The 26,544-nt window shown below is 52.0% G+C and overlaps 6 protein-coding genes across 6 annotated transcripts; 3 read left to right on the top strand and 3 right to left on the bottom strand.

Moving 5' to 3' along the window:
- Positions 1–639: 639 nt before the first annotated feature.
- On the top strand, positions 640–1,536 carry COL26b_004437 (uncharacterized protein; the record flags this gene model as incomplete). Its single annotated transcript, XM_053177314.1, has 2 exons — positions 640–735; positions 970–1,536. 2 exons carry the CDS (start codon positions 640–642, stop codon positions 1,534–1,536), a joined length of 663 nt encoding a protein of 220 aa, XP_053038673.1.
- Positions 1,537–2,807: 1,271 nt separating this feature from the next.
- COL26b_004436 (uncharacterized protein) lies at positions 2,808–4,413 on the bottom strand (the record flags this gene model as incomplete). The annotated part of the gene is made up of 6 exons (XM_053177313.1): positions 2,808–3,202; positions 3,273–3,590; positions 3,650–3,819; positions 3,875–3,947; positions 4,013–4,272; positions 4,352–4,413. 6 exons carry the CDS (start codon positions 4,411–4,413, stop codon positions 2,808–2,810), a joined length of 1,278 nt encoding a protein of 425 aa, XP_053038672.1.
- Positions 4,414–6,000: 1,587 nt separating this feature from the next.
- On the top strand, positions 6,001–6,267 carry COL26b_004435 (uncharacterized protein; the record flags this gene model as incomplete). Its single annotated transcript, XM_053177312.1, has 2 exons — positions 6,001–6,218; positions 6,255–6,267. 2 exons carry the CDS (start codon positions 6,001–6,003, stop codon positions 6,265–6,267), a joined length of 231 nt encoding a protein of 76 aa, XP_053038671.1.
- Positions 6,268–7,941: 1,674 nt separating this feature from the next.
- COL26b_004434 (uncharacterized protein) lies at positions 7,942–14,469 on the bottom strand (the record flags this gene model as incomplete). Its single annotated transcript, XM_053177311.1, has 3 exons — positions 7,942–11,775; positions 11,841–11,941; positions 12,000–14,469. The coding sequence occupies 3 exons, from the start codon at positions 14,467–14,469 to the stop codon at positions 7,942–7,944; spliced, it is 6,405 nt and encodes a 2,134-aa protein (XP_053038670.1).
- Positions 14,470–15,702: 1,233 nt separating this feature from the next.
- COL26b_004433 (uncharacterized protein) lies at positions 15,703–17,056 on the bottom strand (the record flags this gene model as incomplete). The annotated part of the gene is made up of 3 exons (XM_053177310.1): positions 15,703–16,031; positions 16,142–16,863; positions 16,944–17,056. The coding sequence occupies 3 exons, from the start codon at positions 17,054–17,056 to the stop codon at positions 15,703–15,705; spliced, it is 1,164 nt and encodes a 387-aa protein (XP_053038669.1).
- Positions 17,057–24,752: 7,696 nt separating this feature from the next.
- COL26b_004432 (uncharacterized protein) lies at positions 24,753–26,303 on the top strand (the record flags this gene model as incomplete). The annotated part of the gene is made up of 1 exon (XM_053177309.1): positions 24,753–26,303. One exon carries the CDS (start codon positions 24,753–24,755, stop codon positions 26,301–26,303), a length of 1,551 nt encoding a protein of 516 aa, XP_053038668.1.
- Positions 26,304–26,544: the final 241 nt, after the last annotated feature.

Genomic DNA, 26,544 nt, shown 5'->3' with positions numbered 1-26,544 from the left:
CTGGGTTTGATTCTCTTTTTGATCACTCCTTTTTTGGTTTTGTTTTTCGTTCCCTGGTCTCATAGGGGTGCACCTGCTGGAAGTATCGAGATATTTCACACAAAGAAAGCTGCGAACAGCTTGGTCTGGATCATACTGGCTTAGAAGCAGCTGCGACTTCCCAGTGCTTTCCAAATCTGGAGACATCAAGAAAGCATCAAAGATTTTCATGACCCAACATTTTTGCAACACTTGAGAATCACCCTTCCTCAGGTTCACAGTCCGGGAAGTAGCAGCCTCTCTTGATGCCCAGCACTCAGGCCTCTTTCCTGACTTTCTTTCAACTCTTCCTCTTCCGCTCACTTCCATCGTCTACTAAGCACATCCAGTCAGGGCACACGATAATCTTCGCTCCTGCCCTAACTGAAATCTCCGCTCTTCCCTTCCACAATTGCTCTGCCTGGAAATTTCTCTTTTCTTCGAAGTCCATCTCTTGCCAGAGTTTTCCCACCTTCCCTCCACCACCCACCTTCACACAAAAACAACAACACACCTTCTCACCACTCACTTCTCATCCCCATCTTCATCCCATCAACACTTGCACTTCACTCTTTGCACCAACAACTCAATCTCCCACCTTGTACTTCATCACAAGTCATCATGTCTTCTTCGGACAGCGCCACCAAGAAGGCTCTCACCGAGAGAGAGCTCGAGATTCTCAAGAATGCATGGAACTGCATGAAAACCCCGCCTGAGGTAAGAACACACCCTGCCCATCGAGATCACTTCCACTTTTTCGTCCTCTCCTGTGGTTTCATATTCTACCTTACTATCGTCGTTGTCGTCGTTGTCGTCGTCTCTCGTCGTCATGGTCTCTCGTCGTCCTTCGTCGTCGTCCTTCATCGTCGTCCTTCGTCGTCGTCCTTCGTTATCATCCCTCGTCGTCGTCCCTCGTCGTCCTCGTGTTTTTAATACTGACGGTGTGAATAGATCGACTACCCCAAGCTCGCCGAGGCCTGCGGCATGACCAACCCCCGGTCTGCCTCCAACGCCTGGAGCGCTATCAAGAAGAAGATCTTCGCCGACATGCCCGCCCCTGTCGCCAACGAGGACGGCACCGCTACCACCCCGGCCAAGCGCAAGCGTGCCACTCCCCGCAAGAAGGCCGCTCCCACCCCCTCCACCGAGGAGGACGACGAGGAGGCCGACGAGCTCACCAACGCCACCGAGGAGAAGCTCGTCGTCGAGACCCCCGTCAAGAAGAAGCGCACCCCCGCGAAGAAGAAGGCTGCCCCCGTCGCCGCCAGCCAGGGCGACGCCGATGCCGAGGACACTGTCTCCCCTGAGACACCTGCTAAGAAGAAGCGCGCCACCCCGGCCAAGAAGCGCACCCCTGCTAAGGTCAAGAAGGAGCAGGAGGAGGCTGCCGCCGCCGCTGAGGAGGAGGACGAGCTCACCACTACTCCCCAGGAGGAGTCCAAGTTCGAGGTGAAGGAGGAGGCTAAGGCCAAGGAGGACGTCCAGATGGAGGGTGGCCAGGACAGCGCTGAGATCTAGACTTCATCTGTCTTGCTTGCTTTGGGTTTCCCTCTCTGTCTTGCACGATGATCACGACTTTCTCTTTTTCTCATATGGTATTCGCGTTGGCTTTCAAGCGGGTGTAGCAACTCGGCTAGATGGGCTTATTTGGATGGCGTTTGGGATGTGATATCGTGGTTCTTTTGGGATGGACACATGGTTTGGTCACGGTATGGCTCTCGAGAAGAGCTGAATTTTCGGATGGTACCTTAGCTTGATAAGATCGGTCAAGAAACTGGTCAGGAAGTAATCGGATCAAGCTTTACACACATTTCGCACCATGGTGATTCGACTTTGCCGAGTTTTCTATTCCATCGTTGGCTCTTTCCTTCGTCCATGCCGTTGTTCTTCCCCAGGAAGGACCTGCCCATCATGGTTATCGTACTTCCGAAGCATCAACAAAAAGGACACCAAGCAGTAATTCCGATGATGCGCCTCATCAATTGAAATGGCATGCTCGAGCCCTGAGTCCAAAAGACAAATTTCGCTCATAAAACAGTCCAAACCACTAGCTGTTGAGGGTCTCGTGAGACCCGCATCAGGCCGCCCTGGCTGGAAGGGATGTTCACATCCCTAGAAGCGCCTCCCTTTCTTTTTCCGACCGCCAAAATCACTTCGTCAAGACATCTTCATCAAAAAGCAAGTTATCTTCATCAAAGCGCATCCAAAAATGGCTCGAATCGTCGCCCTGCTCGCCACCATCGCCGCCATCTCCGGCGTCGCCTTCGCGGTGACCTGCACTCCGAGCGAGACATACTGCGGCTCCCGTCTCCTCAAAATCGGTCTGATTCTCATGTCCTCCCTTCAAAATCAGCGTCGAAGCTAATCGAGAACTGTAGACGCGAATAATCGAAAAGCCGTTAAATCTTCGTTGGCTGCGGGCAAGCAAGTCGCCGACGACGCCCACGTGAGCCAGTCCGTTTTCTGGTGCGTCCCGTCGGGCGTGCCTGCGGGCGACTCAGGGCTGCTGTTCGTCACGTACTGCGACCCGGCGAATGCCTGCCAGGAAGGGGGAGCACTGGGTGGTGTCGGCGATGCGTGCTCTACTACATCGAGTACGACCTCGCCCAAGATTCGTCGGTAGACCAAGAGGGTAAAATGTTTCGGGCTCAAAGCATATATACGATCTCTCTGACAGAGCACACGCAAACGAAGGATGTATAAACAAGCCATTTTATCTATTCACACTCTCCTTTAACAGATATCGTTCCAACATGCATGATACATGGTGCTCAAATCCAACGCTCCTTCTATTCCTGGATGTACTTCTTCAACCCACGCAGCCTCTGCTTAGCAGTCTCAAGCACGTCATCAGGCTTGCAGACCGCAAAGCGGATGTAGTCCTCGGCAATATGCGCGTTCGAATCGGTGTAGAACTCGGTGGGCGGGATGGCCGCGACGCCGACCTCCTGGATGAGGAACCACGCGAGCTTGAAGTCGCGCGGGCGGCTCGCGACGTGCGCGGGGAAGGGGTAGTCCTCGGGCAGCTTGACCTTGGCCATGTTGACGAGCACGAAGTAGCCGCCCTCGGGCTCGGAGTAGGGCATACCGAGCTCCGTCCAGACCTCGTTGAAGCGGTCCATCTTGCCCTTCATGTCCTTGATGGTCTCGTCCCAGAAGCCGTGCTTCTCGGCCTCTTCGAAGCCTGTGCGATAGCGTGTCAGTTTTTTGTTTGCGGCTTCATTGTCCCACAAAAAGAGGAGGGGATCACGTACCGACGGCGCAGGCCTCCTGCAACGGCGAGACGGAGGAGTAGCAGATGCGGGTGTGTGCAGCGGAGACGTGCTGGATCAGCTCGGCAGGGCCCATGAGCCAGCCGACGCGCCAGCCAGTGGCGTAGAAGTTCTTGCCGGCGGAGCCGACGGTGATGGTCAGGCTCTCGATCTCGGGGGAGAGGGTGGCGATGCGGGTGAAGGGGACGTAGAAGAGACGGTCGTAGACCTCGTCGGAGAGAATGATGATTTCGTGCTTGACGCAGAGGTCACCGATCTTTTGAAGCTCGTCCTTGGAAAAGACCTTGCCGACGGGGTTGTCTGTGTTGGGAGTCAGTGGCCATTGTCAGATTGAGATGACCGTGGCAGGGGTGACAAACGCGGTGTGTTGAGGACAATCATCTTTGTCTTGGGGGTGATGGCGCGCTCGAGCTCGTCAAAGTCGATGGTCCAGTTGGCGGCGGAGGAGGTCTTCTCGCCGCCGTCCTTGGGAGGATGGAGAGGCACGTAGGTGATCTTGCCGCCGGGCATCTCGATGTTGGAGATGTACCTGTTCCAGAGTCAGCACTTACATCTCACTTCCACCGCTTTCGGTGCTATCTCACTGGTCGAAAAAGGGCTCAAAGACGATGACCTCATCGCCAGGCTCAATGAAGGCCATGAAGGCGCTGAGCATGCCTGGAACGATCGTCAGCAAGTCTTCGTCCTAGGAGATATCTCTCAAGGGACGGAACACCTCTTACCCTCATTGGCGCCGGTGGTGATGGTGACCTCGGTCTCGGGGTCGAGCTTGCGGCCCCAGTAGGGAGAGTAGGCGTCGGCGATGGCCTTCTTCAAGCGCGGGCGGCCCTTGGTGGGACTGTACTGGTTGCACTCGACGCGGTCCAGGGCCTGCTTGGCGGCATTGAGGATGAAGTCGGGCGGGTTGTAGCCAAAGAAGCCCTGGCCCATGTTGACGATGGGCTGCTTGGGCGAGGCGGCGGCGGCCTCGTTGACGATGGACCTAGCGTCAATGGTCAGCACCGGTTCACGTTTCTGAGGGTAAGAGTCACTGCTGACTCCTCATCGAGGTCCTATCTCACCAAACATCCTGTCTGCGTCCGGCGACTCTGGCCGCGGGCTTGATCTTGCTGCTAAGACTCATCGTGGCCGTCGCGTGGAATCCTCTTCTGGCGGCGCTGCTGGGGATGCGAGACCGGAGGACAGGGAGGAGGAAAGAGTTCATGGAAGGATGGAAAGAAGGGAATCAACCGGAGGCAGGACAGGACGGCATTTGAACAGACTACAACTTGCGCCCTCCTCAATTGAGCTTCGAGTTAGAAGTCAGCGAATTGCACGACGCTGATTGCTTGACGGTGCTTGGGCCCCATTCGGTGCTGGATTACGCCATTTGCGACCCGATTTTCGGTCACTTCTGTGGCATCTGCAGCGGGGTGAGCCGCCCGTTTGTCGGTGCGCCGCTGTGGCTCTCTCTCTTTTGGCGGGGTAAAAATGAGTGAGGGGCACTAAAGCCGGGATGATGACATAATCACGGTCTTAATTCCGATTTTCCCAGTCCCGACTTCGGCTATTCACGGTCATGACTTGGCATTCTTTCTTCAGCTTCAACCAGAAAAGACATCTTATCACGATGGTGTTCTACAAGCCTCTATGCAAGTGGCCAGCGCGCCAAAAGAATCCCCTTTAAGTTGCATCTAATATGACGACAGCATTTCTGCCATGGCAATACGGGGAAGCTACCTAGCTGCCTGTCATCAAGAGGTCCAATCATGCATACCCTCGCCAAGAATAGCCCCAGACTTCGACAGAGTTCGGGCGAAGCTACCAATTACTTGTGAAATATTATTAACCACATGCGCAGCAAAATAGCGCAACTTTGTTTTGGACAAGGTAGCAAGGCGTTTACTTGAACACTGCCTAGCGAATTGTCGAAAGCGATACGCCTTGATTCAGCCTACCCGCGGGTGCCCGCGAATCGGACGGTGGATATGCAGAGACAAGCATCAGCCCCCATCGCAGATCTTTTAGTTGAGACTACTGCCAGGAACACCAACCCCTCCCGCGTCTCTCTCAATCAATGCACTCCCATGAATGGCATCCTACTTGTCGCTACTGTTTCTGCTGCCTTGGAAGGATTCCGTCCCATGATGAGTTCGGTTCCTACACGGCACTTACCCGCCATTTGGGAGACAGATGCAGGGGGCTCGTATCGTGAGCTAATGACATTTGTAACTCCAAATTCTTTGGTGAGAGTCTCCGTAGATGATCATTAAGCCGACGACTACCTAGGTAAATGCAGCGAGATTGTTGTACGCATAAGTACAGCGTCTCCCTGAAACAGTGACATCTCTCACGTCAGCCAAAGTCCTTTTGATAGATCTGCATGTAAATCCATGCCAAGTATCGACGATTTGTTAAGTCGGGCCTGTGAGTATGCCTGGATACTGTAATGTTTGGTGGCACGATGAGAAGGTCAAGGTTTCGCGCTTCATCTAATCATCATGACATAGGATGCTCAGCCCAGGGGCTTCACGACCGCAGCTCTAGGCTTCAGTAGTTACACCATTTGAGAGGGTCTCAAAAACATATAAAATGACGGCTTGTTTTCCACTTCAAAGCTGTACTCATCCAGCATCAGTATCAACATCTTCATTTCTAAGCCTCAACAATTATAATAATCTCGATCGGTTCTCTGTACCTTCCATCAGCATCTGACATCCACACCTTCAACATGCAATTCTCTATTACCACGGTCATGACCGCTGCCCTTGCCTCTCTGGCTCTCGCAAACCCTGTTCAGCTTGAGTCTCGCCAGGACCATTCCAAGGTCTCCTCCTTCAGCGATGACCTCTGCACGAACGGCGAGCAGGTCTTCGAGGTCACCGGCGTCGGGGCCCGTCGCTGCATCCCGGTCTCCAACAAGCGCTCTATAAAGGTCGCTGATAAGCGGTAAGAAACGACGGACCTTTTTTTCGTGATTTTTAGTTTACTGATATGAGAAACAGTGGTTGCACAATCAAGACATGGAGTGGTTCCAACTGCGGGGGCAGTGACTTCACTCTTCCCGATGGCGATCTTGACTGCCATTCCGTTCTCCACGCCGCGGTGGAAATCATTTGCTAGAACTTGGGGACCATCACATACAAGACTGCATAAAGATATTTGGGAATTCATAGCTTATCCTCGCGGCGCACATGGAAATTCTTAGTTACTCTCATTAACAACTATGTTGGATTCAAACGTAAAGTCCAAGCGTTATACTAGCCGGGCAGTGTCAACTGGCTATCCACGCAGTGTCCAGATCAACGTGTGTAATCCATATACTCTGCTGGACCCCTGGACATCTCTCGGCTTGTGTAGTCGCTTACGCTGTCACTGTCGTCGTTGTCGCTGTCGTCGTTGTCCATCGTTACGGTCTCTCGTCCTCATGACTTCGCTAATCCTATTGCTTTCCTTGCTATGGTTGTTGTTTTGGAAGTACTGAGTACGCTACCTTGAGAGTCATAGCGGACCCTGTCCGGCTAGCAAGATTCAAGTATAAACCCACAGCAAGCATGTTGTGTCTCCTGATTTGTGCATCTGAAGTTCTAGGCGGATGTAGACACTAAAGGATGAGTACTTTCCATCAACTAGGCGTACACCTTGCTGGTTGAAATAACTCGATCAGCCTCCCACACCCAATAGGGACGTTCATTTCGTGGTTTTGACAACTCCCTTGATAGCCCAGGAAGAAAATTAAACCGAACCCTTTCCCCTACAAAGCCAATTTATCACTCTACACACCACTCGGCAGCCATCATGGCAGACCTTCAGCCGCCGACTGATATCAAAAAGCAAGAATCAAGTGAACAGGATGAGTCTAGGGCTTTTAGTTCGGCACATCCGGGTATCAATGAATGCCGGAACCATACTGGCATGGCGAGGTTCATCTGTCGTCTACTCACAAACCTGCGAATGTACGTCAGACCCGGCTGTCACTGTTTTCCCGCTGATTCATTAAGTAGATTCGGTTTCCTCATCTTGTTCTCGTGGCTTGCATACAATGTAATGGCAACGATCCGCGTTGGAAATCCATTCTCGAATGCATCGTGGTTCGGTGGAGACATGGCTCTGACATGGGTCTTCACGATCTTTTACGCCGAGAGGCTTGTATACTTCCTCTTTCATTAGGCATCCAGAAGTTCGTTCTGAACTGTTTTTGTCAGAATACCTAGACGAAGACGAGCCATTGCTGGCGGAAGTTCTTGGGATTCAGAGTCTAGATCTTCATTTCTGCCCCCATTTTTTAGGGACAGCTACACGGAAACCTCATGAAGACCGGGAAGACTCAGTCCCCTTAAGACTTTCTAAGACTTTCATCAAAAGGTGAAATTAGGATTATAGGCTACCAGTAGGGACTGTGATTATGTACAGCACCGTCCTGCCTTGACGCAACGCGAATGCTCTGAGACGAAAAGTCGGCCGTAATCTATGTTCTCGAAGACCTCCAGGAAAGACAATGAGTTTTGCTAGCCGGGCAGTGTCCCCTATGACGTGTATAGTAGTAGAGAGACCAACGACGAACAATAGCGATGACTACGGCGATAACGACGGTGATGCTTTAGCACGAGCTACGGATTACGCGCGCGTGTGTGGACAATGTCCGGCTAGAAAATCTCAACACAATGGACCATCAGGACAGTCCAACATAATCTGCCAACATATCCAGCACCTGATTGTACAAACGACTCTGGGCGATCAGGGTCGGGAAGAACCTCAGAACGTGAGGCTTCAAAGTGGTCGCGAGATTTCCCCGCGAATTAGCATCGCGTGCAAATGGCTCCAGCTTCTGGATCAACAGCCAATTGCTGCCAATGTCGGCCAGCAGGGTCGATGGCTTTTGTTCCTTGGTATACATCGCGTCCCTTGTGCGGGATTCAATCTTCTCGGGTATGCGACTAACATATGTGCAGCGATGCAGGATGCGCCAGGCCTTCGTGCGTGCATTGCCGGTTTCGTTCTTCAGTCCTTCGCGCAGAGTCCGCAGCAGTTGAGCATTGGGCTCCGGTGACTCCTCAAGCCAGACATGGTTCAGTACGTGCTCGAAGAAAGTGTCCGTTGCCTCCACGCTTGGCTCAAGCCAAAAGCTCATCCACCTATACGCATCAACGGCACCAGGTGTCTTGAAATATTTGCCGGTGCCCTTGTCCTGGTACCTGATGTCGACGGATGGAGGCAGCTCTGTGGCTAGCTCAAAGCCTTCCTCTGATGACTTGTCCTTCGTCGTCACAAAATTGAAGTGGGCGCTGAACATAGCATCAACGGAACGGTTTGCGTTGATATTCATAACCGAAACCTCCTCCTCGCTCGAGTCAACTAGGCTGGTTTTGGTGTCCAAGTTCCCCCCAACCTCGGACTTGACCATGTCCAGGGTTGAGTTTGTCTCTTGAAACGTTCCTCCGTCTGCGGTCCACACGTATGCATTGCAAATATTTCGATGCGTACGTTGAGGGAGTTCATCGGTATAGAGCAGCGACTGGCGGTCATATTCGCCTTGGAGTTGTTCCTCAGCCCGACGAATACGCTCCCGGAGTGCGTAAGCTTCCGTCGGCTTGAAGTATGACGCATCCTTTGGGGCCGAGGACAGCGCAGGGTAGTCCAGGTCGTTGGTCGCACCACGACGGCCGTCAAGGCAACCCTGTTTGGTGTAGGTAGGATTGATCTCAAAGGAGACAAGGTTGCGATCTTTGGGAATGTCTGGATTGGGTCGCATCTGGTAGGCGACGACAGGCGCAATCGACCCACGCATCTGGAGACGAAGCGCGAAAACATCCGCGACCTCACTCTCAATGAGAGCAAGACCAGTGTTGGACGGCTCAAATCCTGCCTGCTTTTTGGTATCGTCGCCGTCCTTCCAGACACTAGTCAACTGGACGCCCATCTCCATGTTGATGTTCGTCGACGATGCGTGGACTTCGTTGTTGACCATGCCGGCCGAGACATCGACGGCGCGCGTCCTAGATACCCCAATACTGCCCTCGGCTATCTTTGTCTCGACGCCCATGCCTGCCTCAACCTCCCAATCGATTCCAGCACCCACTTTGGAAGACACTTCTTCACCAGTGCTTACTTCCGCTCTCGCGCTGTATGTGTAGGTGCATTTTGTGGTCTGTTTAAATTTCACAGATGACGTGGGTGTTTTGTCTTTGCTGATGAAGGAATCAACAGGGACAGGTGGGGCGCCTTCAATGAAGCCAACGAGGGTTGGCGAGGTTTGAACCTGACTGACCCATTCAGTCTTCAGCGCGCCGATACGAAAGCCTGTCACTAGACACCATTCGCCGTGCTTGTCAATGTAGGCGTAAGCTCGTTTATAACTGCCTTCCATTGTGCCGCTCGCACTGATCTCCATGTCACCATACTCGGCCACAGAAGGTCCAGCAACAATGGTGGCCCCTTGAGGTGGGTGGATATCGGGTCTCAGTGTGTGGTCTACGCAGGGGGAATCCTGCCCAACAGGTGCTTGGGATGATACTGCGTTCGCTTCAGATCCCAAGAGCGGCGTAAGATGCCAGCAGTTGGCTGAAGTGTCTGTGAGCACAGCATGCGACCCCTGAGGCGAATTCCCGGGTGAGTTAACCGCCCTCTCATCATGGAATGGAAGATAGACAGCAAGATCCGCTGTGGTCTCGGTCAATGAAGTGTTCATTGAATCGCAGATGTTCTCTCGGGTTCGCGGCGTATTCCAAATGCGCAGCTCGTCAAATTCGCCACAGAATCCCGGCCCGGGGCGAAGAAATCGACACTCCTCGTTCCCGTAATCCATCAAAACGTTTCCGATTGACAATTGATGCGGTCCTGTGGGAGAAGCCTGCTCAAGGAACCTCATCTCCTTCGCCTCTGGCTGCTTATGCTTGACTTCCGAAGCATTGATGTGAAACGAGAGCTGGGAGTCTGGGTCATACGGACTGCGAACCCAGCTCAGCTCACCCTGGAACTTGCCATGGTTGCGATTCAGATCATCCACAAGACTGACGCCTCCTCCTTCGCGGCAAGACCAAGAGCCGATCATGCCGTTCGTACTTTCAGAGGCAGCGCACAGCTCGAACGCCGATTCAGGAAGTTTAATGGCCAAGGAGTACAGTCGGATGGATCCAATTGCGCCTCGTAACCCGCTTTCTTTGGCCCACGACGCTCCACCGAGAGAGAGAGGTGCCTGATTCATTTGCACAGAGCCGTGAATCTGATGACCTCCATCTTGGCGCTTGAAGGCAACTTCATCGCTTTCAAGAGCCTGTACGCTCCTCGGAATCATCTCAAACTCCACCCCTCCCTTCGAATTCCACGCACGCATAGTGACCTGCTGACACGGCCTTGGGGGCTTGCTTCTCGGTGGTTGGCCGGGCTCCGAAGGTTCTTTCTGAGACACTTGTACGAGCTTGCGAGACAGAAAGACCTTGTATGCCTTGCCAGCATCGAAGGCTTTTGGTGATTTGAACACACACCGTTGTGGATTGGAGCCATCCTCATCCATAGCCCAATAGGAGAGTTGAAGTCGGTTGCTTGAAGAGACCTTGACATTCAAGGGTGTTGAATTTGCATTGCTGTCACCTTTCACAAGTATGCAATGCTCCCTGTTATCGCCTTCAGACTTCTTGTTGAGTTTAAGTGTGAATGCCAGCGAGAAGTCGGAGACATTCCACTCTTCCGATTTGCCAAGGTCAACGTAACCCTTGCCCGAACTCATGAGGGCGAACACACTTTGGCTTGAGCAAGCAAAGTGTGTCCACTCGCCGAACCTCAGGGCAGAGGGCCGGCTGACTGCAAATCGCGCCCCGTTGACGTTGCCAATCACGTCGAACGCAGCACCTCTCCCTGACGGCTGAGTGATACCAAGCACGAAGGTCTGTTGTTCCTTGGCCAACCCCTCAGCGCGTGGCAACCGCTCTGACGTGTAAGCGACTGCGATAGTATTGATCGATTCCGGTTCAACCTTAATCCAAGTTTCGAAACATATGCCAGCGCAGGCAGCCGTCGCCACTGTATCCTCCAGCATGGAGTAGCATTTGGTGCGACCATCAAGTCGGAGAGCAGTCGAGCGAGGTGGGGAACCGAAATATGGGCTCTGGCTGCTACCGCTGATGAAGCTAGTTCCAGGGACTTGGATGTTTGCTTCCGATGCTTTGGCGACCGCACCGCTGATCACGGCCGATGGGGACCAGGCCATGCTCACGATTCCGGATCCAAGTGAGAAATTGCCAGCAGATTTGCCTTCGCAGGTGACCAGGAGTTCATGCTGATAGCCCTTGGCCGTCACCTCTGCACTTTTACCAGGTGGGCTCCCTCTCGGTCTCTGATCGTTATATAAAACGGCCACGAGATTCTTGTCTCCAGATTGTGCGTCTTTGAGAACAAAGTAGCTTCGCATACCGATACTCAAAAATGTTCCTGCGGTAACGGAGTTCGTGAGAACATCCAAGAGAGCAATTTCAGTTGGCGCTGTCTCCATGTCTGCGGAGCCGTTTGTCTGTTTCATGGAGCATATTAGAACAAGGCCGAGAGAAATTCAACATGGCTAGTAGGCAAACTCACGGTAATTTCTACCAGCTGAGCCACATGGCCGATAGTACGTGTTGTCGCCAGTTTGGTGCCGTTAATCAGGCTGCACAGCTCTTCCAACTTTGAAGGAACGCCTGAATCGTTTCCAATTAGCGCAGAACATGAAGCCCAATTCGCACAAAAGGTTCTTACCTGCCCACGTCTCGACTATCTTCTGTCCATCGACCATGTTGGCCGTCAGCGTTAAGTTGAAAGCCAAGTTCTCAGGCGCCCAGGGGCACAGATCCGTCTGAACGACTACGTTCTTCGCGTGTTGAAACTTGCTCGTTGCCAGCAGGCCCTCGTTTTCACCGAGAGTCGATGCACAAAGCTCCGTGGCCACAGCCTTGCGAGCTATGTTGTAATTCAAGGCTGAGAAGTGCCCCTCCCCGGAAGCTCCTCGTGACTTGAAATAGACTGTCACGGTTCCTGTGGCAGATTCAAAAGCATAGGGCGCCGAGGGCTCACACCCAACCGCATCAAGGGCAACAACTCCCCCAAAGATCTCCATGCCTTCGCTTCCGACATACAAGAGAGCTGTTGGCACATTCAATCCCACTATGCCGACCTTTGCGCTGGCAGAATTCGAGGAAGCGGCCGTTAGCGCTGGGGGGTTCATCAAAGCTGGCGTGTCGGCAAGAGTGCCGTCAGATAGCAAGCCGAAGTCGAGGGCCGCCAAACGCAGCGGTGAGACGTCAGTACCAGAAATGAAGCAAAGGAGCACTCTGGCGCCACGCTTCATATGCTTGGGCTGCGCACCATCGCCTGACTTTTGCTTCGAACTCGATCCCCCTTTCGAGTCGGTCGTCTTCTTCTCGGAGACGGCGACTTGCTCGTTATAGACTGTGGCGCAAAGACCGCCTTTAATCTGCAGGGGAGCAGATACACGCAGTATCCGTCGCGAGAGTCCATAGCTTGACACCATAGGCGCAGCTGATCGAACCCAGCTGTCGGAAGACGGTGTACTATATTCAGGAGAGACGACAATCAGTTCACGACGATTGGCTGTCGCGTCGAAGGCGGTCGTGCCGGAGTCTTCGTCGAAGTGCCAACACGATTCCAGATCAGGCTCTAGACCCGTGGCGCGCTTATACATCCTATCTTTGATAGCAGATGGATGAAGCGGACGGCTCCAAACACGTACTTCGTCGAAGAGCGCTGTGAAGTAGCTTGTTGGCCCCTTTGGTTGCAATCCGATCCCTGAGAACGAGCCAGGATGGATACTGCTGATGGCGGAGCCTGCTGCCGCTCCGTTGATTGCCAGTCCATAGGTTGACGTTGTCGGGTTGTAGGTGACAGCAATGTGGTTCCATTCATCTGCCTTCAGAGCTATTTTTGATGTAACGATTGCCTTCTTCTCACAAACCAACTGAATGGTCAGTCGAAGTTCTTCATTGATGAAAGTCCCCGGACTATTGTCTGAAACACGAAACACTGGGAAGCTAGAGTCCTTTGTCGTTTCCTCCGTTTCGTTGTCGGCGGATTCGGGTTTCACCCAAGCCTCCAAGGTGAAGCCATCAAGCAGGCTCGAGAGGTCGACAGGCTCTCTCAGCCGAAGCCCTGCATCTCGGCTCAACTCAACGGCACGCTTCGACGCCGGTGTCTTGGGCATGATGGGAACTCTCGCTTTCGAACAAGTTCCGCTACCGTCGTCTTTTGCGGCTGTGCAGGGGCCTGGGCCATTGGCGAACACCTTGATGGTTGGATGTGTATGCGAGTCGCACGTGTAGTAAACATGTCCGTGGAGGTCGAACAACCCGTTGGAAGCTACATCGGTGCTTAAACACTCGATCTGTTCCATTTTGCAAGAATAAGCGAAGATCATCCACTTAGTGACATTATTGGTCACAGTGGGTGCTCGAAGAACGCAAAAGCGACCGTCGACAAGGTCTTGAACGAACCGAAGTGAATGCGTAGGTTCGTAGAACGGCTCATCATTGATGTCTTTGACACGAAGTGTATCCTGCTCATTTAGCGGGATCTGTTTCTGACGGCTTCGCTGGTACCGTGTCTCCAAGGGCTGACTGAGAGTGGAGCCGACGAGCGCAAATCGATCGCAAAGGAGGTTGTTGTTAACCGGTGGCTTTCCGTCATGGCTCTCTGACATGAATTGATTTGGCCACTCGCCCTCCGCCAATGCGCTCTGGCGGAAGACATATACATATCGGCCATCGGACAGGACTTGGAAGTCAAAGACCTTCTGGTTCATCAGACATAGGGAAGATGAGAGCCATTGGTCCAGCTTCTGCTTTTGGCTTTGCGAGCGAATGACCTTTCGGTAGCTTCGATCGACAGCTGGGATCTGATAGACGGGAATTGCTTCTTCGCCAACGACCCTGACCTCAGACGGAAACTGCAGCCTCTTCGCACTGCTAGACCAACACTGCGAGTCGAGCTTATCAGTATCGGCGGCTGCCGTCGTAGACTGGCCCTTGCTGGTCGTGGCCCCGTCCTGGAGATCAAGAATTGAGTAGTCGAAGAAGAATGAATTGCTCTGTGTCTTGCCTAAGGCTATGGCTATGGTAACGCCGTTGTGGGTGACGAGTCGAGTGCAGACGTAGCGACCATTCAGCTGGGCTGTATAACGTTGCAAATTCGGCTCGAGGATATCTTGAAGTGACATAATGAATCTGGATATTCAGAGAAGTTGCTTTGAAGTGTAACGGTGGTTGAGTAAGTGGTTTGTGATGTTCTCGACGTGCTAGAGAAGTGGAGGTTTAAGATAAGATAGATGCGTGTATGCTCTCTTGGCGCAAGGACGAAAGCTGTCCTTGGCCGCACGTTCTATGTACCCGACATTTGACCTTCTTTTACTGTGACATGATCGGAATACTATTCGTTCGTTGCAGATAGTGTTACCCTGTGAGCTAGCAAATCTGGGTGCAAGTATTTGGCTTGGCAAAGCCAAGTTGCAAGCCATCTTGAGACAGTGCATTCGTTTGGTACAACCATGACGCCGGATTCAGTCATGCACAGTAGTTAACGCGCACTTGCTGGCGTTCCAGGCGTTCAACCGCTCGTGGCGATCCATCCCACGGCCACGTTAAGTGCAGCCAGAGGGCAATTGTCGCGATTAGCAGCCGCACGAGGAGAAGTTTTCCAAGAGCGGAGTGAATTTGGAGAATCGGTCGCGCCTGAGCTCTAGCCTAATGGCTTGAGCCCTTTACGTCACCGTAGTCATTACAGTCGGGATTTGTGACTACTGACCAAAGACTAGCTTTCTCTTCTTAGTGGTGAACATGTGTGTCACCGTGCACTTGCGACATGGTCCCATGAACGCCGCCCCCTCATCACTGCCACCAAGGCTGAAGGAATATCGAGATTCGCAATTTTTGATACGTATTGAACAATATATCGTCTTGTTGCTTATAGTGTGTAAGATGCGGCTTAGAGATGAGAAAGACTTTGCTCCAGTTTGCGGGCTTCAATTAAGTGACAGGGTCCTCCTTTTTCGTCAAGTGATGGGTTGTTTCAGCAGAGACGTGGTTCAATGGCATCAGGTGTGACGAAATCGCAAGCAATACACACATTTTTATCGAGCCAGATACCAACGCCCCGTGGGTAATACGGTCAACAAGAAAACACCAACTATCAACTAACCTCAACTTTCGCCTGGAAGGGGAAAGATGGTATGTAGCCGCCGTGATAGATATTATCTACGTTAGCAAGAACTATCCTCTTCCGCCTATCTTGCTGCGGAATCCCCGCCCGAAAGACGTATTCGAATTGCGGTGGCATCTACTCTCCTGAACTATTCACATTACAGTGGAGTTCTGGCACGAGTTTGATAAATATCAGGAGAAACAGTAAAAAGAGAGTTATGAAGGGAATCATCGACAAGACCTCCTGCACGACCCTACACCTGAGCAAGAGCAATATAACACCCCTTGCACTGGAAAAAGCCTTGCTCGTTATCCCAGGTGTTGAACTCTGCGTACACCCTCTTCTCGTCACAGGTCGCATATAAATCTACTTGGAGATTTCTGTCGGGCTCCACATCAATATGCGAAAAAGCATAGAAGAGTTGAGCAGGTTTCTCCTTCATTGGGAAGTTATAATCGCTCGTGAGTTTCACATCCTTTGTCTGGCGTTGACCGAATGCGATGTCGAGAGGGCCGGAGCGGATAGACCACTCATCTGGCTCGTGTGCAACCCAAGAGGCCGTTATGTTGTAGATATTGGAATCTGAGAAGCGGAAGTTAGCCTTCAGATTGAAAATGTAATATATCGGCACCAATACAGATGTTTTAGGGGCTGTCCAGACAAAAAGAGAACGGGGAAGAGGAGAGACTAACCATTCCAGGTCTTCAGATGGACTGTAAAACCGTTCTTATCAATGTCCGAAGGCGCCACGTCGATGCGCACGACCTTGCTCTCTTCAGTGTCAAATGCACTAATGAAGACAACGACATTCGGGGTCTGATTGAAAGCTTTCCCAAAAGTCTGTCGGGTCCATCGCTCGTTTCCTCCAGTCAGACTGTCCCATCTGGCGCTCCCAGTCTGAACTCTTTCATCCGCCGGTTTGAAGGAAAGAACGTTGCAAATGGCTGCGTTCAGGCATGTCTCGTCCCAAGTTCCCATTTTGACTGTGTACCCAACGCTGTCGACGTTGGAAACCTCGGACTTGAGGCGAAAGTTGGCATTGATACCCATGTCCACTTTGCGAATGCCAGTCACGATGTTGGCGGTACAAGATGTGCGGAAGAAGTGTTTGGCGATGGAATCTTTCGAGAAGTCGGATGTATCGCATTGAAAGAACGCAGCCTCCAAGACCTTGGGATATAAAGACTGCACGAGACTTCGAGCCTCTTGATCTATGAAACAATTGCCTTGTCGTATTTCAGTTGTGCTGTTGACTAGTCGAGCTGGGACATCATAATGCATGATCGACTCGGGGTCCGGTAGCTGGTCACATCCTTTGGCGTCACGGAGCAGTTGAGCGTTGAACGTATCGCACTCCCGTTCAAGTTCGACCTCCTTCCATGATAATGGCCACTGATTCAGCTTGGCATGAGGCCTAGAACGCTGTGTCAGTTCACTGCGTAGTTGCGCAATTCTGCTGTTAATTTCTTTATTCAATCAGGAGGCTTTACTCACAGCCCAAGAGCGTGACCAAAAAGATGAAGAGCGAGTCTCTTGATAGAGGCGTGCGAGTACACAGCCTTGGAGCTCTTCCATCCCCCAAAGTTGAAGTTCATCGTAGGCTCCATCTGTGAGGGAATACTATCAGCTGCCACGGCCCCGATGCAGCTCCAACTTGGCATGTCGGTCCGAAATGATATGCGAATGTCTGCGAGCTCGCCAGCGCGAGCCTCTCTCAATTCAAGCGTTTTCCCAAGCTTACTAAACCACTCGTTTATAGCTTCTTTGACAATGTCGATCGCAAACTCGGGTGTCTTGCTCTCTTTTCGCGGTATGATCGAATAGTTGAGCTGTGAGCCCCGGGGCCATTGTACAATGGTGTCGATTCCTTCAGGGGAAATTATTGGGTAAACCGGGTCGCCTGGCACACAAAACAACGCCGGTGTGGCGTTCATGTACGCGAAGCTGGGCGTCTTGGTGATGATAGAAGTAGTAGACATACTGGGCGGTTGGGTTTGTTCAATCTTCCCTCAAAATTCTGTCGATAGACAATAATTTTGTAGTCAGTGTTGAGTGAAGCAGGCTTGATCTGTCGAGACTATGTTTGTATAGAAGCTGGTCGTGGTGAGCATCCCACACAGAATGCACATGCCGCAAAAGTCCGGCGCAATAAAGTCCCAAGAGGGCTGTACTTTTACCGTACTACGCTCTTCCTCATTGCTCCGGAACGGCGTCTAATCAATAATGCCTCTACTCCAAAAGCCACTTCCCACTAGGTGTAGCCCGGGATGGCCTAGACTGCTCTTAGAATACATGAGGATGGTTGGTCTCGCACGTTGATCCAGTACTTCTCGCCGTTAAGCACGATCTCTTGTTTTCGCACAGTAGGCCCAGGCGACTTGATGATCGTCTTGTGGCTGTGGAAGAATGACAGCTGAACGTGGGATCAACAGACTTCCCCACGAAACCAAGACATTGATCCCCTACCTACTACCCGCCAAGAAAGGCCGGCCATATTAGCCACTCGGGTATCATATCACCTTTCGGCTAAAGGCACCGGACACAGCAAGGCGTTTAGCTGTTCGAAACGTTTGCGTAGGTGGCTCTTCATGTGGAGGAGGCGGCCGCTAAGGTAGAGCTTGAGTTTTCGAAGATCACTAGCTAATATCGCCACGAGGTGCTAAAGCGGGCGCCGGACGTTCAGCTCTTCGCGTTGGCGCCCTAGTAATACCAGTCTAAACTAAATCTCAACTTCAGTCGCCCATCATGCTGTTCAGCTCCAGACCTTTTGCCAGTGAAAATGGAGCTCAAGGTATTCGCGTCCAGCCTCTTGCGTAGATGTTTTAGGCGTTGGGCCTTGGCACATTGGCAATCGAAGGGGCCACTAAAATGCGCATATCTCGGTACTTGAGGTGATCGATCTGCTTCCATGGCGATCTTGGCGCGGGATGTTCCGTGACCCGGTGAGGGATACAGCTGGTGGCGGGGGCAGTTCCAGTGCGAAGAGAGGCGTTGCGGTTACATGTCACATGGGAGTCCACCGCTTGAGCGGGTATAACATGTCACACAAGCACCTCAGTGAAGAGCGCAGCGGATGGAACCGGTCGATCATGCTAATACCAAGGAGGTGAGATGACGTGAATTGTCATAGAGTCGCGATGGCGTCAGGCCGAGGTAAAAATAATACTTTCTCCTTCATAAACGTTTTGATAGTGACCCCCTTGGTGTATATGACCCATGAGATTATAAAGAGGAGATGGTAACAGTGAGGTATCTTATTCATTACAGAAGCGTCTACGAGGACGTTTTCACTCTTCCGGAAACCTTTCGAAGAGTGTCTATCATCCCCAACGTCTGCGATCTCAGACCATAACAACTAAGATAGTACTAGAGACGTTGCTTATCATTTGAGCGGAATCATTCTGGCTATCCGGGCGGATCGTGATGATTTTTTACCAACGACATGGTCGATGTTAATAACGTTGACGACCACAATAACGATAACACCAGCAGTAGCAGTGTTCATAGAAAATGATACGACAACAAGAATACTAAGAAACTAGATGTTACCATGATAAACAGGTCCAGATAGATAATAAGTGGTTCTTTGCCCTGGTTAGCTAAAAGCATCCGTCCGGATAGCCAAGCTCTCAGAGAACATCACGGGTACAATAATTGTCCAATCAGACTCACTTTTTCCGCTGAAGATCTTAGCAGCGAATACATTGCCCCACGCAATATCCCAACAAGGCGCTGAATCTCAACGATAAATCAATGCTCTCCAATATTCATCGACCAAATCAAGATTACAGAAAAGACTTGACGTTATCTTAACATTCGAAAGCCCACCGCGTCCGCCCACCAGAAGAATAGCATGATTGACATCACAGCTCTTTGTCGGTTAAGCCCAAGCGGAAGATCGTCGGGATGTACCACTTCTCCGATTTACTGAGTTCAATGTGCCCTTTGGCTTCCTAAAAGATGCATGTTAAGGGAGACCTTGGCCCTACATGCGGGATGTCAGACTCACTGGATCACAAATGCATGCATTCCCGACATGGAACTTGAACGGGCTACATCGCCTGACGGTAACGTAGATACACCCTATGTTTCCTGATTGGTTCGCCTGTTTATAACGGCTTTTCGCGAAGCAGAACCACAGCTTTCAAACCCAGAGAGAACCCATCTCAGCTTGCAGGAATAAGATGCTAAGCGCCCTGGTGGGTAATAAAGGGCGAAATGATTGGGCAGATCCTGCACACGTGAGGTGGCTCAGATGGCAGATGGACCAACACAAGTTGTGCCCTTGGCATTAGGCAGCATTTTAAAGATTCTGAACTCCCTTGTTTCCCGGAGAAAGCCGCTCCTGATTTTCTTTCTTGTGAGACATGATAATATTCCCAGACTCTAGGCTCCGGCATCACCCCTTCCACCCATTGGATCGTGCCACGAGAGGCCAGGAAATAACTCAATTCAATCAACATGGAGGTGCTCGGCGCCGTGTCGAGTGCAGTCGCCTTGGCAGAAATCTTCGCGAAAAGCGTACTCACGACAAAAAAGCTTTGGGATGAGGCACAAGATGTCCCTGAAGAGATCAATCGACTGATGAATGATCTCACGCATTTGAAACCGATGCTGGAAGAGGCCGAGGCAGTCTTCATCAATCAGGCTCAAAACCCATCTACCGATACGGCTCTACTACTCATGCATAACTACAAGGAGGTGTCTGGAAAGCTTCACCTATTGGCTGCGGATTTGAATCAACGGATTGTGACAGCGAAAAGGGGGAAGAGGAACTTGATGAAGCTGAAGGCAATGTTGAGTAAGACCCTGATCCAACGATATCGATCAGAATTAGACAGCATCTCCCGGACACTTTCGTTTTTCTTCAATGTGCATAACTTGCACTCACAGAGGGAGTCACAAGCCTTGCATTTGCAATCTATTAGCCTCCACAGAAATACGGACGACAAAATTGGTCAGCTTTTGTGAGTTCAAGAAAGTGCTAGGTGTATTCACGATGTTAATAGTGCTATTTAGGTCCTTGGTTCAGTCTCATCTGCTGCTACAAACCGTAAACAATGTCCAGCCCGATCGGCTTGGAGAAGACCCAAACAATTCCGACGGCCGCATGGTGGAAGACCTAGTTGAGAAATCAAACTTCAACGACCTAGTCCAAGGAGGAAGACGTCAGAGGAGGCAGAAGCCAAAGCCGATCGCGTGGCGCCAGCGACGCTTGTTGGGCGGTTACACCTACCAGATTTCAAAGCATCCCGGAAAACCGACAGCACAAGGTCAGTGCGTACGTTTCCAATGAAAAGAATTTGTTCCTGACGTAGAGAAGTTCTTCAAGTGCGGGTTGAACTCCCATGGTGCCTGTCTGGAAGAGCCTGGGACTTTGAAGCATACAGTAGCCCAATGGGGTGGAACGCGTCAATCAGACCTTGGACTACCCGTCCGAAAGGCGATCGAATTTTCGACCTTGTCAGACAAGGCTCGTGGCCTGAAGTCGCAGAGCATTTGACTAGTGGTCGAGCGTCCATACTAGATCGCAACGAATTTGGTCATTCTCTCTTGGATGTATGTTGCTCCTTAGTTGAGCAGTGGTACCGCGATGCAAATCACACTTGGAAGCTGATGATCAAATGAACATACAGATTGCCTTGCGAGAAAGCAACTTTAGTGTTGCCAGAAGCCTCGTAACTATGGGCTTTCACATCGAAGGGTCGGGACTGCTGGAAACTATTGAATACACTTGGATTCAAGCGGATCGCCATCAAGACGATGGCGTTTTGCACTGGTTCAAGTTTGTAGCTGAACTTGGGCTTCTGGGAACTCTCAGCGACAAGTTGTTCAGCCTTGAAAATGTCCAGGCTCTAGGCCTTGTTTATGTCTGCCACTACGTTTGGACAGTTCCTGGACTACTAACACTTTTTGTTGGGGAGAGAAATGCTGTCAACGGCGAGGTTTCGATTTTTGAACTGTTTCGAACCCTATTCTGGGAACAGACGAACCCTCAGCTTTTTCTCAGACTCTGTCGCAACAAAAACGTCAGCCCACAGTTTTTCAGAGAAAGCATACTGAAAGGTACATGGGCGGCAAGACTTGCCAACTTCACTAGCGAATATTTCTACCTCGCATCTAGACGACTCGGTCCAGACAGTAACAGATGGTCGGACAGAGAGGCTGACGTGACAGACTTTAGAGATTGGAAAGAGCTCGCAGTATGGCTTCTGACGGATATCTCGATGGATGAGCTAGTGTGGCAACCATCAGAGAGCTCAGCCTCATCTGCATCAAGTCTTTTTTTAGACGGCCTGCAAAACAGGATTGATCATCCGGGCTTGCGACACGAATCAACTAGTAATATACGCTTGAAAAAGCGTCAATTAACTCGGACCATGATATCTTGGCTTGAGGACGTCCATGCCTCAGGTCATGACTTGTCAGAATATGGAAGGCACCAGCTAGCGATCTATGAATCTAGCCATAGAAGCTGCACGCGCTGGTGGAAGCTGAGTATGATACTGCCGGGAGACCGTAAGTGGTTGTATGGTCCACGACTGATGTCGTTTACTTTTGGCTCTCGCCCTCAAGATTGGGAACTGATCTGGGACGCTGATGTCGAGGAGTTTGTGGGAGACTTCTGGGAGCTAACCGAGAATCCGCCTCTCCACCTTCCAGGAGCATACCCGGAAGATGACTGAATGTACCGGAATACGGAGGGAAAAGCTACTGCAATGGGTTCTCCAAAATAGAGAAAGCGATCTTATGGTATCCCATTAAATGTTTTTTCTTTTCTTTTTTGGTGCGATTCACAACAGATTTATTGCATCTTGGAATGTGGTTTAGGTAAAGGTCTTTGTCGGTGGATTTGAACCTAAGACTCTATTTTCGTTTGGGGTTCATTTGCAACCTTGCAAAGAATGTAAGATCACTACTCAAGGCTTTTTTCGTGTTAGCATGCCTCGGAAGTACGAAAGAATACTAGAGAGAAGACGTGAGAGAGAATGTGCAGGGTTGCCCAGCCTGTCACCTCGTAACGCCCCGGGATGTGTCCAAATCAGACGTTGACTCCAGTCCAGTGCTTTGTCTCTGATCCCTTGAATGTTAGCTGATCAACGACAGGCTACGTTTGAGCAAGTCCAGTCTCTCATGGATCGTGTGGAACTTGAGGAGTTAGAGAGTAGCTAAGTTGCTTTTGCCTGGGAGGTCAGCTGGCCACCTTTGCTGAGTAAAATGCAAACATCAAAGTTCTTGCTAAGCATAGGTAACAGAGAGATGGTCTCCTACTTCAACCATAGAATGACCTTCAGTGAGGGACGAAAAGATTTTAGCAAGGCCTAAAAGCGCCGAGGATGTCGAGAAAAGCCGAATAGAAGTGAGCCTCAAGAATGCAGTCTCTGTTCTAAATCTCCACCACATCCCTTGGCATGAACAACCTTGCAACATAATGACAGACTTCAAGCTTCACACTGAAATATCAGGCGACTGCTTTCCAAACGTCATAATTATTTATCTTGGGACTCCCGGTGCCTTGGAGCCTTTTCCAGTCGAGGACAGTTCTGAGAACCCAGTATCAGCAGCATGACCACCGCTATCTCTGAGTTCGCTCATCTCTCCATCTTGCTCCTCACACGCCCATAAACAGCTGCTTTTTCTGGAGACTAGACATGCCCTTCGTAAAATCGCTGAATACCCCCGCATAAGCCATAGCGACCATCCATGCCCCTAACAAGCCCTCGAGAACCAGCAATTTGATAAGAACTTCGTCTTCGACCTTGAATTTTGTAAAATGGCATCGAGCAAAGCTAGTGTTTTGAAAATAAAGATGATGCTGTCCCCTGTCAACGATCTACGTCAGGCTTCAATTCACCGTGTAAAGGCTTCTTACGGCAATCGACTTCGGCCAATGTCGTAGACAACGCCGAGGATGCCATTGGGTCTTGGCTTGCTCCTAGGCTCCGGCATTTCATCGCCTCGATTGCCGTCGTGGACTGTCAAGATGTCGTTTAGTTGCTTGTCCATGATCAGTAATTTCAGCCGTGTGTTGCTTGCAGATGTCGGACTAGGTTCTGAGCTTCTGAGATGAATGACCAAAGAGGTGAATGGAGATGATTTACTTGAACCAGTGCGGAGTAATCGCCCGGCAGAGCTTCTTGAGCACATGTCTTCTGAGTTCCTTGAGAGACATTAAATTCTTCTTTGTGGCGCACAAAGTCTAAATTGATTACTCAGTCTTCTTGGAGGCTCTCACTACGTTCATTTAATTGCCTCTCGAGACTGCGGACAAAAACTCCGGTTTATTGTTGAGACCGCCTATTATCCGTATGCTAGCCTGGGCGACTACTTCTCCTGTGTGCTTGCTATCATCGTTACCGTTGTAATCGCTATGGTCGTTACTATTATTATCACTATTATCGTCGTCATCCCTTGTTATCGTCCTTATCAAAGCAAGTGCCTGATTAGGAAAAGTAGTCGCTTTAGCACAGGAAAAAGAGATAGTTTGTTATTTCTCCATGACTGCACTGATAATAGATACACAAAGTCGACATCCCGGGCGCGTGCGACGACAACGTAACGCAGCTTGCGCCGTGAAACCAGCTCGAGCTTAACCAGCCAACCTTGTTCATCCTCTGCGACTTCAGCAATGAATATTTTGGAGGACACAAAACGCCTCACGTCCAACCTGTACTAGAATGTGTCAAATTATGACGTTCATCCATGAAATAAAAGCTTGCGTACGCAACCCAAATCCCCTGCCCCTGCATCAAACGGGCTCCCAGGCCGGACGCAGGCACACCCCGGTCCAGCACCGCTGCCGTGCTCCGATCGTCAAGCTTTGCGGCTGCTCAATTGGTCGCCCGAGAAGCGGGACGCCTAACAAGCTGGGCGTGCCGTCAGCCGGCCCCGAAAGCGCGCTAAGCCCCTCCTGTAAAAGTTTCCCGAACAGCTGCCTCAGCCTGGCGCAAACTCCCATGTCGACGAGCCGCATTTTCGCGTGCGTTTCCACCCTTTCCACCACCCACCCACCCGGGCCAGCAACAGGGAAGCTGCATGATCCCATCCCACATTCGGGGAGGCGTAAGACGTTACCTATCTCCCGCTGTGTGACACGACACGATACGACACACGGCACGCCGCCTCGAACGGACCAACAAAAGAGACAACACCTCCCGCTGCCTCACCTCGTGGCAACCTCTCCGGCCGCAATGCCTCCCCCTCCACAGCGCCGTCGACCCAGCGCCGACGAAGATCTCCTGCTCCTTCCCATGCGCTGAAGGATTCCAACCCAGCAAATCAGCCCCCCGAAAACCCGCGACAATGATCGCCCTCAACTCCCGCCTCCGGAACATCCTCCCCGCCGTCTTCCTCTTCGCCCTCGTCCTCGTCCTCGTCCGCTTTCGCGAGAGCATCACCACCACCGACTCCCTCTTCAGATCCTCCTCCGGCGATGGCAGCAAATCCTCAAAACCAGCCGAGACGCCGCGCTATAAGCCCGCGCCGACGTACACCCCGCCGCCCGTAATCGACCCCTTCCCCCTCCTCGCCAACACCGCCTCCCCGCCGCCGCCCGTCCCCGCGCACAACCGGCCCCGAAAGGATGTCCACAAGGAATACGGCCTCGAGGCCATGCCGCCGCTCTTCATCGGCTTCACTCGCCAGTGGCCCATTCTCCTCCAATGCGTCGCGAGCTACATCGCCGCCGGCTGGCCGCCCTCCTCCATCCACGTCCTCGAGAACACGGGCGTGCAGATCGCCAACGCAAGAAACAAGCTCTCGCTGCAGAACCCCTTCTACCTCAACCACACAACGCTCTCCCGACTGGGGGTGAACGTCGTCCAGGCGCCCGCGCTGCTCTCCTTCTCGCAGATGCAAAACATGTTCCTCCACACGGCGCACGCGAATAACTGGCCGTACTACTTCTACTCCCACCAGGATGTCGTCGTCTTCTCCGCCGAGGACGGGCGCGACGACACCCACCGGCCCGGCGACCGCCCCTGGGAGTTCTACTCGGACGCCGAGCGCGAGGAGGTCATGAACCCGCCCGCGGCGGGCGAGAAGGGGTACCGCACCATCTACGAGAACTGCCTGCGCGACCTCAACACGACGCTAGAACGCAAAGAGAAGTGGGCGTTCCGGTGGTACCAATACGACCACCTCACGCTCGTCAACCGCGCAGCCATGGACGCCATCGGCGGGTGGGACTCCCTGATCCCCTACTACGCGACCGACTGCGACATGAACGCGCGGCTGACGATGGACGGGTGGACGATGAAGCACCGCCGCGTGGGCATCGTCAACGACGTGTCGACGCACCTGCGGGATCTGGGCGTGCTGTTCCGCGTGCCGGGGGCGAAGGCCGAGTGGGTGGACCCGAACCCGCCGAACCCCGCGGACGTGAAGAAGGAACAAGAGGCAAAGGCCAAGAAGGCTGCAGAGGAAAAGAAGAAGGCCGAAGAAGAGAAGAAGAAGAAGGAAGAAGGGGAGAAGAAGAAAAAGGCAGAGGAGCAGATGAAAGCCGCCTCCCGCGACAACGCGGCCTCCAAGCCGCAGGCCGACGACCTCGAAGCAGAGGCCGGCGCGCGGGAGTACTTCCGCTCCGTCGTGGCCGTCGTGCTGGAAATGACGAACTACAAGTACAGGGGCGGCAACGACCACAACCGCAACTCGTGGCAGAAGAGCCAGCGCGGCGGCGAGGGCGAGCCGTACTACTACAACGCGGAAGGCTTCGCGGAGGCGTTCGAGGTGCTCGTCGGCGCGGGGCGCAAGATCTTCGAGATGAAGTGGGGTCGGGGCGGTTGCGATATCGCGGAGGGGTTTGGGCTGAAGGTTGCGGATCAGTGGAGGGTGTTGCCGAAGGAGGGCAAGTGAGGATGTGGCTTTAATGAGGAGGATTGGCCAAGAAGTAGAGTAGATGTGCTGGAGAGCAGAGTAAAATTAAGGCGCCGGAAGGTATGCGGAGATTCTAGATGAATTATATCGATAGACATGGGTACGCTCTTGTCTTTAAGGCGCAATGTACAAACATGCACAACACAAAAACACATATATGATGACGATGAAGGAATGATATTGGCATATGTGATCATGTCTTGGTATTCCGTGGCCAAAG

The sequence above is a fragment of the Colletotrichum chrysophilum genome (genome assembly GCF_026319265.1).
Source record: "Colletotrichum chrysophilum strain AFK26 chromosome Unknown scaffold_27, whole genome shotgun sequence".
Taxonomy (NCBI): domain Eukaryota; kingdom Fungi; phylum Ascomycota; class Sordariomycetes; order Glomerellales; family Glomerellaceae; genus Colletotrichum; species Colletotrichum chrysophilum.
The sequence above is the reverse complement of the archived record's forward strand: the minus strand, read 5'-3'. Positions and strand labels throughout refer to the sequence as shown.